The sequence below is a fragment of the Notechis scutatus genome, chromosome 3 (assembly GCF_049901735.1).
Source record: "Notechis scutatus isolate UNSWTSFEM ecotype Mainland chromosome 3, rNotScu1.2, whole genome shotgun sequence".
Taxonomy (NCBI): domain Eukaryota; kingdom Metazoa; phylum Chordata; class Lepidosauria; order Squamata; family Elapidae; genus Notechis; species Notechis scutatus.
Window position 1 is genome coordinate 167,116,510 of NC_142011.1, and position 12,395 is coordinate 167,128,904.

The window sequence follows — 12,395 nt, forward strand, 5'->3', positions numbered from 1 at the left end:
ATTAAAGCTGCTGAAGTTGGGACAGCTCCGAAACGGAAGAGAGCAGAAAGAGAGAGTGTGCCGGTTTGGTGAGAACTTTTTTTTTATTATTTTAAGATCTGAAAGGACACCCTAAGGAAAAGAAAGAATCTGTAAAAGTCTTGACAGAAGTGATTAAGCGGCAATTTTAAACAGGAATGTCAAAGTAATGTTTTGTTTTGTTTTTTCTCATTGCTGGATTTTCTGTATATGATCTTGTATTTTGAAACTGGACTGGTTTTTTCATTTATATCTATTTTGTTCTTCTCCTTTTTGATTTTGTAATATTTTAGGCTAGAGGCTCCGTTTAGTTATTTCATTTTTAAAAAAATAACATTTCTTTTTTTATTAATTCTTATTATATCCTGCTCGGAAAAGGAAGGGGAAAGTGAGAGCAAAGAAACTTTGTAACACTGCCAACTAGAGGCTTGAAAATATTCTATTTCCCTGTGACCAGACAAAGCTGAGAAAGAAAGAACTGAGACTCTTTTTCAAGGACATTGCTATTTGATAAGATAGAGGGAAGAGCATGGGAGAGTATTATTGCAGGTGCTCTTCTGGGTTTCTATCAAGAGCTGGAGTCTGGTGTTGAAACGTAGGGGGGGAAAAGGTGATAAGTTTTTGGAGAAGAGAGTTATAATAAGAGCCTTGGATAATCAAACAAAGTGCAGTGTGCCCTTTTTACTTTTCCTAAGTTGTGCTATCCCTCCTCACCAGCTTTATTGTATTTTTTATCTCTTTTTTGTGTGATAACTATTTGGGTTTTTGGCTTTGTTGGAGGTTGTCTTTGTTTTTCTTTTTTCTTTTTGGGAAGTCCAATCTCTACGTTTGCTTTTTATTTTAAAGGGAAAGCCTTAAAAGCCTTTTTTCCTTTCCTGGTATTTTTGTTTTTTCATCTACCTTTCTGGTTTATTTTTATGCACCTTTTTCTAGTTGAGATCTTTCAATTGGATTAAGGTGTTGAAGAACCTGAATAATTTTTCCTTTTCCTTTTTTTTCTTTTTTTTCTTAAGTCTTTTTTTATCTATTGATTGGATTAAGGTATACAAGAACCTGAAGAAATTTTGTCCTCCCTTTTTTTCTTTTTTTTAATTATTATTATTGGGCTTCTTTTTTCTACTATTTTTATTTTGAACTATAATTGGTTACTTCACAATTGGATTAAGGTTTAGAAGAACCTGAAGATTTTGAATTGCTTAAAATGAGTAGGAAATTTATAGCTCCTAATTCTTCAACTTCTACTTCTTCCTCTCCACCATCTGGAGGACAACGTTCAATACAGACAATGTTAAAGCAAGAAAAAGAACAAGAAAAAGTGACTCTGCAGATGATTATGCAAGGAATTCAAAATATTCAAGCAAGATCAGAGAACATTGAACAAAGAACAGAGAACATTGAACAAAGAACAGAGAACATTGAACAAAGAACAGAGACCATTGAACAAAGAACAGGGAAAACCGATGAAAAAGTGGAGAACATCCAACAAATGATGCTGAAGTATGATGAGAGATTCCAAAAAAATTGAAGAAGAAGATAAACAAAGAGACAAGAAGATTGGAGATATTGATAATAGATTAATGGTGGTTGAACAAGCTAAAAGTGGTATGTTGAGATGGGAGATGGATAGATCAGAATTCTATCTTAGATTCCAAAACGTAGAGGAAGAAAAAGGACAAAATACCCAGAAGAGTGAGAGAGATGAGAAGAGAATACCGATTCCTGACTAAAATGCTACTTTAAAAAGAGGCGAATTATAGATGGCTGATTCCAGAAGGTTTAATGTTCACATGGCAAGAACAGAGGCATAGAATTGACTCAATTGAGAAAGCAGAATTATTTTATACAGAATTTTTTGGAAAGAAAGAGGAAGAGGCAGAAAAAGAGATCTCACTAATTGAATTCCAAGAGGACTGCCAAATGGCGACTGAAAAAGAAGAAGGCGCAGTAGGTGGAAAGGTGGAAGCCAAAGAACAACGTGAACTAAGATCTACGAGAGCTGCTAAACTTAACTATAAAATATAACCATGAAAGAGAAAAAATTAATTACAATTAATATAAATGGACTTAACTCAGCCGTTAAAAGAAGGAAAACCTTTCATAAATTAGAGAAATTAAAATTTGATATAATTTGTCTACAAGAAGTACATATTAAAAAACAATATGAACAATTGTTGGTACAGCCAAAACTAGGGAAAATATTTACTTCCTTGACCCAATGTAAGAAAAGAGGAGTGGTTTTATATATTAAAGAGACCACCCCAGCAAAATTGATCTATACTGATGATGATGGAAGAATACTAATGGTGGAAATAATGGACAATAATATGAAAACACTCCTGATTGCAATTTATGCTCCGAATGACAAACAAGAAGAATTCTACAAAAAATTACATATGAAAATAATTGAACTGGATTATGCTAATATAGTTATGATGGGAGATTTTAATGGAATTGTAGACAATAAATTGGACTATAGAGCACAGAAAACAGTAAAGCAAAACAGAAAGACTCTCCCTAAATCTTTTTTTAAAATGGTAGATGAAATAAACTTAAAAGATACATGGAGAGAAAGAAATGCTAAAACTAAACAATACACCTTCTATTCAAATAGACACTTATCATGGTCCAGAATAGATATGATATGGATGTCAACAGAATTAATATCTAACATTCAAGAAATAAATATTGAAACAAGTACTTGGGCAGATCACAATCCAATGACAATTAAATGGAAAGGACAAAAAAGAAGGTCTAGATGGACGTTAAATAATACTATTTTAAAGGAAAAAAGACCACACAGTGGATGGAGAAAGAATTGGCTTTTTCTTTAGAGAAAACAAAAAGAAGATACATCAATTCAGAATGTATGGGATACAATGAAGGCATATGTTAGAGGCTTGATAATAGACTATACAAGGAAAAGGAATACTATGAAAAGGCTAGCTTCTAAGGCTCTAGAGCAGTGGTCCCCAACCTTTTTTGTACCAGGGACCGGTTTCAAGCAGAAAATTTTTGCAAGGACCGGGGGAGAGAAGGAGGGGGCTTTTCCTGTCGCCGCAGCTATTCTGAAACGCCGTTTCACCCCCACCCCACCCCGCCCGCCCGCTCAATCCACAGTGTCCCGTTCTGCCTGCCTGCCTGCCTGCCTTAGTTTCTGGTTGTTTGGGAGCAGCTTCGGCTGAGAATAATAACTATTCGCTCTTTTACTCAGCCGAAGCTGTTCCGATTCAACCATTAACGAAGGCAGGCAGGCAGGCAGAACGGAGCACTGGGTTGAATCCCATGCGGCTGCTGCGGGCGGGCGAGTGGGCGGGCGGGCGAGCGGGCGGACGGGGTGGGGGTGGGGAGAAACGGGCGCTCGGCGACAGGAAAAGCCCCCTGCTTCTTGAAGCAGTTTCTTCCTGTGCTGGTGGAGGAGCGAGAGAGACTGAGAGAGCTGACCCAGAGAGAAGGACAGGCTTCGATTGCTTCCTCCCTCCCCTTCTTTCATTTGTGTCCTTGATCCCTGATCCCAGCAGCATTCACCGAAGGTGAAGAAAGCCGCCATTTTTAAAAAAAAAATTCTTTGCGGCCCGGTAGAGAGTGCTCCACGGCTGCACCGGTCCGCGGCCCGGTGGTTGGGGACCCCTGCTCTAGAGGATGAGCATAAAAAACTTGAAAAAGAGCTGCAGAAAATGCCACAGAAAAAGGACATCAAGCTAAAAATGGATATAATTAAACATAAAATGGGTCAAATAGAAAAAGAAGAATTAGCACAGAAAATTAGAGGTGCTAAACAGAACTACTTTGAAGATACAAACAAACCAGGTAGATGGTTAGCATACAAATTGAGAAAGGAGAAAGAATCAAGGAAAATATTGCAATTAATAGATGACCAAGGCCAAGTTTGCCATGGTAGCAAAGAGAAGAAGGAAATCATTCGAGACTTCTATGGGAAATTATATATGCAAGAGAATATTGATGAGGAAAGAGTTAAGCAGTACTTACAGAATGCTAATTTACCTCAGATACCTAAAGAGACTGAAAAAATGTTAGAAAGCAATATAATGATGATGGAGCTAACTGAAGCACTCAAGAAGCAAAATAATGGAAAGGCACCAGGTCCAGATGGACTTCTGGCAGAATTTTATAAAACATTACAAGAATCGTGGAATCTTCCATTGCTAGAATTTATGAATGAAGTTATGTTAAAGAAGAAGATACCTAAATCATGGTCAGAAGCCTATATTACACTTATTCCAAAAGAGGAGGCCAACCCATTACAAATTAAGAACTATAGACCCATTTCTCTACTAAATGCAGATTATAAAATCTTTGCTTCAATATTGGCAGAAAGACTTAAAAATATTTAAATAATTTTATCCATCCTGATCAAAATGGATTTCTGCCAAAGAGACAAATTAAAGACAATATGAGAGTAATCTTGGACACCTTGGAATACTACAAGGCACATCCTGAAAAACAAATGGCTCTGATATTTCTAGATGCACAGAAGGCATTTGATAATGTGAATTGGCGATTCATGTTATTACTATTGGAACAGATGGGTTTTGCTAGAAAATTTATTCAAGCAATAGAAGCCATATAGTATAAGCAAACGGCAAAGGTAATGATATAGAGGGAGAACTGACAGACTCTATTAATATAAGAAAAGGAACAAGACAAGGGTGCCCACTATCACCTTTGTTGTTTGTGCTAACTTTGGAAGTGTTAAACAGAAATATTAGAGATGAAAAGAATATAAAAGGAATGAAAATCAAAAAGGAAGAATTTAAGCTGCAAGCATTTGCGGATGATCTGGTTTTCATCTTAGAAGACCCTTTAGAAACAGCATCAAAATTGATAGAAAAGATAGAGACATATGGAAAGGTGGTTGGTTTGAAAATAAATAAAGATAAGACAAAGATTTTGACAAAGAATATGCTATTAAGACAAAAGGAAGAACTGGCAGATCTATTGAAAATTCAGGTCATGAATAAGATCAAGTACTTGGGGATATATTTGACAGCAAGATGTAGTACATTAAAAGAGAATAATTATATTAAACTTAAATAGCAGATAGCGCTAGATTTGGCGAAATGGGAAAACTTACAACTGTTACTAATAGGGAGAATTTCAACAATCAAGATGAATATATTACCCAGAATTTTATATTTGTTTCAAACAATTCCAATTAGGCTTGGAAAAGACTACTTTGAAGATTTAAATAAAATTATGTTGAAATATATATGGCAAGGTAAGAAAGCAAGAATAAAGTTAAAACTTTTGCAAGATGCTAGAATTAGAGGAGGATTTGGTTTGCCTAATTGGGAGTTGTACTACCAAGCTACAAATCTGATGTGGGTTAAGGAATGGATAACACTAAGAAATACTAGATTGTTGACATTAGAAGGACATGATTTGTTGTTGGGGTGGCATGCTTTTTTATGGTACAAAGGAACTAAAACACAGGGGTATTTTAGAAGACATTTTTTTCGGGAGTCTCTGTGGTTAAACTGGGAGAAGATTAAAAGACAATGTTATTTGAAAATTCCAGTCTGGTTATCGACTATTGAAGCATTTTCGTATCCTATAATATACAAAAAGGAACAAACAGTTAGATATGGTGAAATATTGAATGAAAAGGGTGAACTTAAATCTATGCAAAAACTAGAGGAACAAGGTATAAAGATGAATTGGTTCTCATATGCACAAATACATTCAAGGTATGATAAAGATTCTAAAACAGAAGGTTTCTATGATAAACTGACTGACTTAGATAAGATTTTGACAGGTACTGATGAAAAGGTGATTTAAAAAAATGTATGGATATTTATTAGAAATTAAATTAGAAGAAGAACAAGTTAAAGAAAGTATGATTGCTTGGGGGAAGAATTTTGGATATGGGATTGATTTAGAGAAATGGCAAAAATTGTGGTCTCAAAATTATAAAATGACAATGTCAACAGCATATAAAGAAAATTTGTATAAGATGTTTTACAGGTGGCATTTCCCCCTGACAAGAATAGCAAGAATGTTCAAGAATAAATCCGAAAAATGTTGGAAATATCATCAGACACCTGGCTCATATTACCATATGTGGTGGACTTGTGCGGATGCTAAAAAATACTGGACTAAAAGCCACATGTGGTTGGAAAAAATGACAAAAAAAACATATAGACTTGAAACCAGAGATATTTGTATTGGGAATTTTACCTGAAATATATAGTAAAGACTTGAAATACCTGATTGTAAATGTATTAATAACGGCTAGGATTGTATTTGCTAAAAACTGGAAAAATGAGAAAATACCATCACAGGAGGAAATCATTAAGAAAATATTGGAATGTGCTGAAATGAGTAGATTGACATTTGAAATTAGAGAACAAGAGGATAATCAATTTTATAAAATTTGGGATCTATTCTATCAATGGTTAGACAATAAAGTACAGTAATGAAATATGTAGACTTTTAGAAAATAATAAATATATAAAGATGTACTTCTTTCTTATTATATCTACAAAATGATTTTAGGATATTTGGGATAATATGAACTGTTATAAAATAAACTAAGTAAATTATGGTTATCTTGTAAAACATGAATGAATAAAAGTATAGTCAAATGATTGATTAATAATGATACTAAGGTATTTAATTTTTGATTGACAATATGAGATTATATGTAATGTAATTGTAATTGAAGACTATGAAATGGAAGCACAAAACAATTTGTAAACCAACCGGCACACTGTATGTACACCTATGGAAGATAGCTTGATGTTTTTATGTTTTGTTTGTTTATGTTTGTTTTTAAAAACCAATAAAATTAAAAAAAAAAAGATCAAGAGCTTGTATTTTATTTTCTGATATTTTTTTTTGCCAATATGTAAGACAGAGCATTTATTTGTTGAGATTTGAAGTTGCCATTTGTTTGACCATTCTGATATATAGTCAAGGTCTTTTTGAAGGGTAGCAGTATTGTCTGTGGTATTGAACAGCTTTACATCATCAGCGAAAAGAACGCAGTTGCTCTTAATATGATCACAGAGGTCATTTATGTAGAGTATGAAGAGAGTTTGTCCTAGAACACTGCCTTGGGGGACACCACTATTGACAAGTACAGAATTTGATAGGACACTCCCAATTTTGACCATTTGTTGTCTGTTTGACAGGAATGCTTCTATCCAGTTATGCAGTTGTCCAGAGATACCATAAGATTTTAGTTTTAGGAGTAGTTTGTCGTGTACTACTGAATCAAAGGCTTTACAGAAGTCTATTGCTTTGCCCTGATCGAGTTGTGTAGTCCATATGTTTTTGCAGTGTAAGAGTTGCAGATTACAGGATAGTTTTTTCCTGAAACCAAATTGTTTATTGGAGAGTAGGTTGTTTGTCTCTAAGTGGAGGATAATGGATTGGTTAATAATTGATTCCATGACTTTACAGGTGACGCAGCATAAGGAGATTGGTCTGTAATTTTCAACTAGGCTGGGGTCTCCCTTTTGAAGATGGGGATGACCGTGGCTTGTGACCATAGGTTAGGCAAGGAGCTGGTCCTGAAAGATTTTTCAAAGATTATGCTTAGAGGTTCAGCTATGGCAGTGGATAGCTTTTTTAAGAAGTAGGCACATATTCCATCCGGTCCAATAGATAGAGATGGTTTTAGATTGCGTAGTGCTTTTTCAACATTGTCTTCTGTAAAATCCATATGTATTAGATCATTGTAGTTGTCTGTGGTTCGACTAAGAAATACTGGGCATGATCCATTGCTGTTTACAAATACTGAGCCAAAGAATGTGTTAAAGATGTTGGCTTTAATTGTGTCATCGTTCTAGTCTTTACCATTAGGTCCTATCAGGGGTGGGATGGACCTTGAGTCTCAATATCATTGAGGATATTGCTTTTTAAAAAACCCTTTCAAATATAGCCCTAACACAAACAAAAATAAAAACGTAACAATTTGGCTTAGCCTACTTTTTTGCCCCAATTCATTAAAAAAAACTTATCTTCAGGGTCTTTCAGAAAAGCTGGGGGCCAATCGTACCTAATGGAGGGGTGGTGGTGTTCCATATAACACCAGAAAAATCCCTCAGAGGTGACCCAAGTCTAAACTTGTGCAAAACTATTTGGGCTGCTGCATTCTTAACCAACTAAAGCTTCCAAATACTCTTCAAGGGCAGCCCTATGTAGAGTGCATTACAATAATCCAGATGCAAGGTGACCAAAAGGTGGTCTCACACTTTCCATCTGTGAGAATGGCATGCTAGTCCAGGTATGGGCATAAGTGGCACATAACGCCTCCTGAGCACAATTTCCAGGAGCAAGAATTGTGAATCTACAACCCTCAGATTACACATTGGGTCAGTTTGAGGCAAGGCACCCCAACCCATGACCAAAGATTCTCCAAGCACCAAGAGAACCTGATCTAGATCCACTCTGTCTTGCTGGAGCTCAATTTTAGCCTGTTGCTCCACATCCAGCCCTCAACAGCCTCCATGTACCAAGATAAGACGAATACAGCATTGCTTTAACTCACCATGGGCAGAGATATATAGATAAGTATCATCAGCATACTGTTGATATCTCACCCCATAGTGATGGATGATCTCCCACAACTGATTGATAGATTTTAAACAGGAGTGGAGAAAGTGTTGTCCCTTGAGGGAACCCGCAAAGCAGGGGCCAGCTGTCGGACCTCTTGCCCTCTTGCATTGTCAACATCAATTGAAAATGATCTTGAAGGAGGAAAATGACCCAGGACGACACAATGCCTCCAAACTCAGTCATTCTAGAAGGATACCATGGTCAATGGTTTGAAAAGCCATTGAGAGGCCAAGTAGTATGTTGTGTAACTCCATATTCAAGTCAAACATAAATTAGCACATAAGCATAATTTTCCATATATTTGGATTTATACTTAATACTTAATTAATTTGGAGAGGATATTATTCAGGTAGATGCTCATGTTACTATTGGGATCAAATTCACAGGCTGACTCTCATTGCTTTAAGATTAAAGAGCCATCATTTATGCTCTCTTTCTCTTTTGTATGCAGAAGTTCAACTTCATCTAGAATAGCAAATTATACCTGAAGTTCAAGTAAGAAATCTTCTCTGTCACATCCTTTTCAGTGCTGAAGGAATTTTATTTCACTTGCCATCATTGAGGTAACTTAGTCATTTATATTGCAAGTAGTTACTGCCTATGTTTTATGGATTCATTGCAGTTACAGAGACATCACATATGTTTGGAAGTGAAACAGTTCTTGTTTTAACTAAATCATTCAAAATGCTACAAGCACTGTGAATCTTTTCCAAGAACTAGACATTCATTTATCATATTAGCTGCTGAGTAAATCTGACATTAAACACACTGCTGGACAAATGATTTGCAAGATTTAACAGGAGGTAGTTATTGCTTCATAAATTACTTGTTGGCATCATCAATTACTTAGAATTCTAAAATGCAAGCCAGAATAAGATACATGCTTATTTCACTGAAAAAGCACAGACAGTTTAGGAGCAGCAAAGCCATGTCTGAGTTACTCCCACAATCCAGCAACTAGGATTAAGACAGCCAGTTTGAGATTCAACACCCTATCCAAGACATTAAGTCCTAGCAAATTTAATAGTTATCTCTAAACGGTTAAAAAGTAGTACCTCATATATTTGTACATATATTTAAAAAAAATAGAACACTGTTTTGAAATATGAATGGGAGGGGAGCTACTGCAATTAACATTGGCCAGTTCTAAAGAAATGGAAACTATATCATTAAGTTAGGGAAATGTTCTCTCACTTTTCTTGAAAATCATCTCTCACACATTACAGGGAAAACTCTGAGCAGTTCACAAGCAAGGATACTTTCACCTTTCAAATCAAAGGAGGAATTATTCTCCTTCAAATGCCAAGCAGATTGTGCTGTTAAGCTCCCAATCATCTAATAGAATTACGAAAGGCATCTTAAGGAAACTATTTTATTTAATAATTTCAATGGCAGGGGTTAGGTTTTGGATTGCATTTGGCTTGCAGTCATTTTAGTAAATATTTATAAAGGTATGAAGTAATAAAAGAACTCAGTAACTCTCTAGCAACTGTCCAGATTCAGGGTATTCACTTATGATTTGTCAGAAGACATTGATTACTTGAGAACTGCATTGGAGAACCACTGTCATCAGCATAAATATAATCTCAGGGCACTGACTGAGTGGATGGATGAAGGAAAGAGAGTTCCACTTTCTCATTCTTGAGAACCCTCTTCCTGCCTCTTTTAGAACTGTTTGAAGCAAGACAGAAGGGACCTTAAAGGTCTTCTAGTCCAACCCCCTGCTCAAACAAGAAACCCTATTTGTTATTTCAGACAAACTTATGTCCAATCTCTACTGGAAAAAGTAAGTAGGCAAAATACCTCAACTCCTTCCTTTCCAAAATTCCAAAAAGCTATTGAAAGCCTTGTAATGTATCCATTGGGAGGCATCTGGGGATGTCTTGATTATTATTTGTTTACTTACCTAATTTGAGTATATATCATAAATAGAAAATAATTGTAGCGACAAAGAACTTCAGTAATAAGTCAATATATACTTGAACAGATAAACTGAATGACCCCAGGCAGGCAAAAAAAGCAGTGGAAGCAGAAGTGACTCCCTCCTTTCTGCTGGCATCCCCATTGTTACTGCTTATGAGAAGCTGGCAGGGAGCATCGGAAATCATGATCATATAACCCCAGGGATGCTGAAATGGCCATAAGTTTGCAAATAAAGCTGGTCTGAACATTATGGAAATTTCAGTTCCACAGAAGTAATAGTAACAGAATTCATTTTTATGAATTCTTTAATGTGCAGATTTAGGAACTTTGATTCAAAAATTGTTGTAATATAATGCATCTTTTGGGCTAAGTTGAATATAGAAACAGACTAACAGATAAACATAATGAGAGTTTTAATAGAATGTAGATCAATTGTTTTAAAGAATAGTATTATAATATCTTGTCCATGTATTTTAAAAAGACCGGTTAAATTATATTATCACTCATTCTCTAAGCATGTTTTTATAGGAAAGAAGTGATACTAATTACATGCATAATTTAAGCATCTGGGTTTTAAACTTGTTCTGCTAGCAGAAACAGTTCTATGTTATAGTTTGCTGCCACACTGAGAAGAAAGTTTTGTTAAAGTAAATGGGACACCCTTTTCTAAATAAATATGGTTAGATCAGGATATGAATTTAGCATTATTCATGCATCCATCTAAGTTGTTGCTGTCCTAAAGAAAATTACAAACTGTGCTATATATGTATACTCATTCTTCATGATGATTTGCTCTCTATATTACAAATGTAAATGATAAAACATTCATAGAAGTGCTTGTTTTCCATGTTTCTTGAGACAGAATGAGATTAAATTTATGATGTTAGTAGTTTATACAATGGGGAACATCTGTGTCTTATTTCCAGACAGATGGATTGAGAGAGTTTTATGCAAATAAGAGGCATAAAGACAAAAGATATTCCTTATATATAATGCCTGTAAAAAGTTGACATGAAAGTATAAAGATGGCCGGTTCAGATCGAGACCACAAATTTATCACAATCACAGAATTCCTCAAAACAAGAAATTGGACAATAGTGATTTGGAGCAAACAGTAATACTTTCTCAATCCCAAAGATGAGGTATTAGAGGAAACTAGTAGTCTAATCAAGTAAGTATTACTCTGGCTTAAAAATAAATATATCAATATTGGCTCTAATACTCCCACATTTCCCTATGAATTTTATCAGAATGACTATTTTTCCTCTTTTAAGTACCTGGAATATTATTTAGCAATATAACTGAAAAACTGAAGGGAATGATACCTCATTGATGTTGAGAAATGGATAAAGTAGGCAGAAATAATTCCATTCTATTAAAGACAATGAAAATTCTTTCCAATTACCCTGCTTTGCCATAATTCTTTTTGTTTTTCCCAAATCTATTACTTTACATTTTATATTGTATAGAACTAAGTTTAATTAGAGAAAGAGCTGAGGTTTAAATATTATTAATCCGTGTCCATTAACATAATATTAGGATGCTAACCCATAGAACAACTGAATGGTTTGGCTAATTTTTATTCTGAAATAAAGGAGGAAGGAATTTTCCAAACAGGACGGATATGCATGCATGCAAATGTGTATGCAAAAGTGCAAAAACACTCACCACTAGTAGAAGCATCACTGAGATTTAACAGACCTCCTCCTAACCCTCTGTAACTATGGTAACTGTAGGTCCCATTTCCATTAATGTACAGCACCTCCTGTGTACTGGAAACAGCTGATGTTGAGTATGTGACCTGGGTTGGTTCCTGTTTAAATTGTTTGTCAGCAGATGTAGTCTCATCCTGCAAGAACAATGTCCAGTGAAGA

The 12,395-nt window shown here is 35.2% G+C and overlaps 1 protein-coding gene across 7 annotated transcripts in view; it reads right to left on the bottom strand.

Moving 5' to 3' along the window:
• The window catches only part of NOL4 (nucleolar protein 4), a 129,802-nt gene that overhangs the window by 5,660 nt on the left and 111,747 nt on the right, over positions 1 to 12,395 (bottom strand). For 6 of the 7 annotated variants that reach the window (XM_087961696.1, XM_087961697.1, XM_087961695.1 and 3 more), the window contains one exon: positions 12,190 to 12,370. The exons of the other annotated variant lie outside the window; for it this stretch is intronic. In XM_087961696.1, the coding sequence (XP_087817822.1) occupies positions 12,190 to 12,370 (181 nt within the window). The remainder of the gene's footprint in view (positions 1 to 12,189; positions 12,371 to 12,395) is intronic. 7 annotated transcript variants of the gene reach the window in all.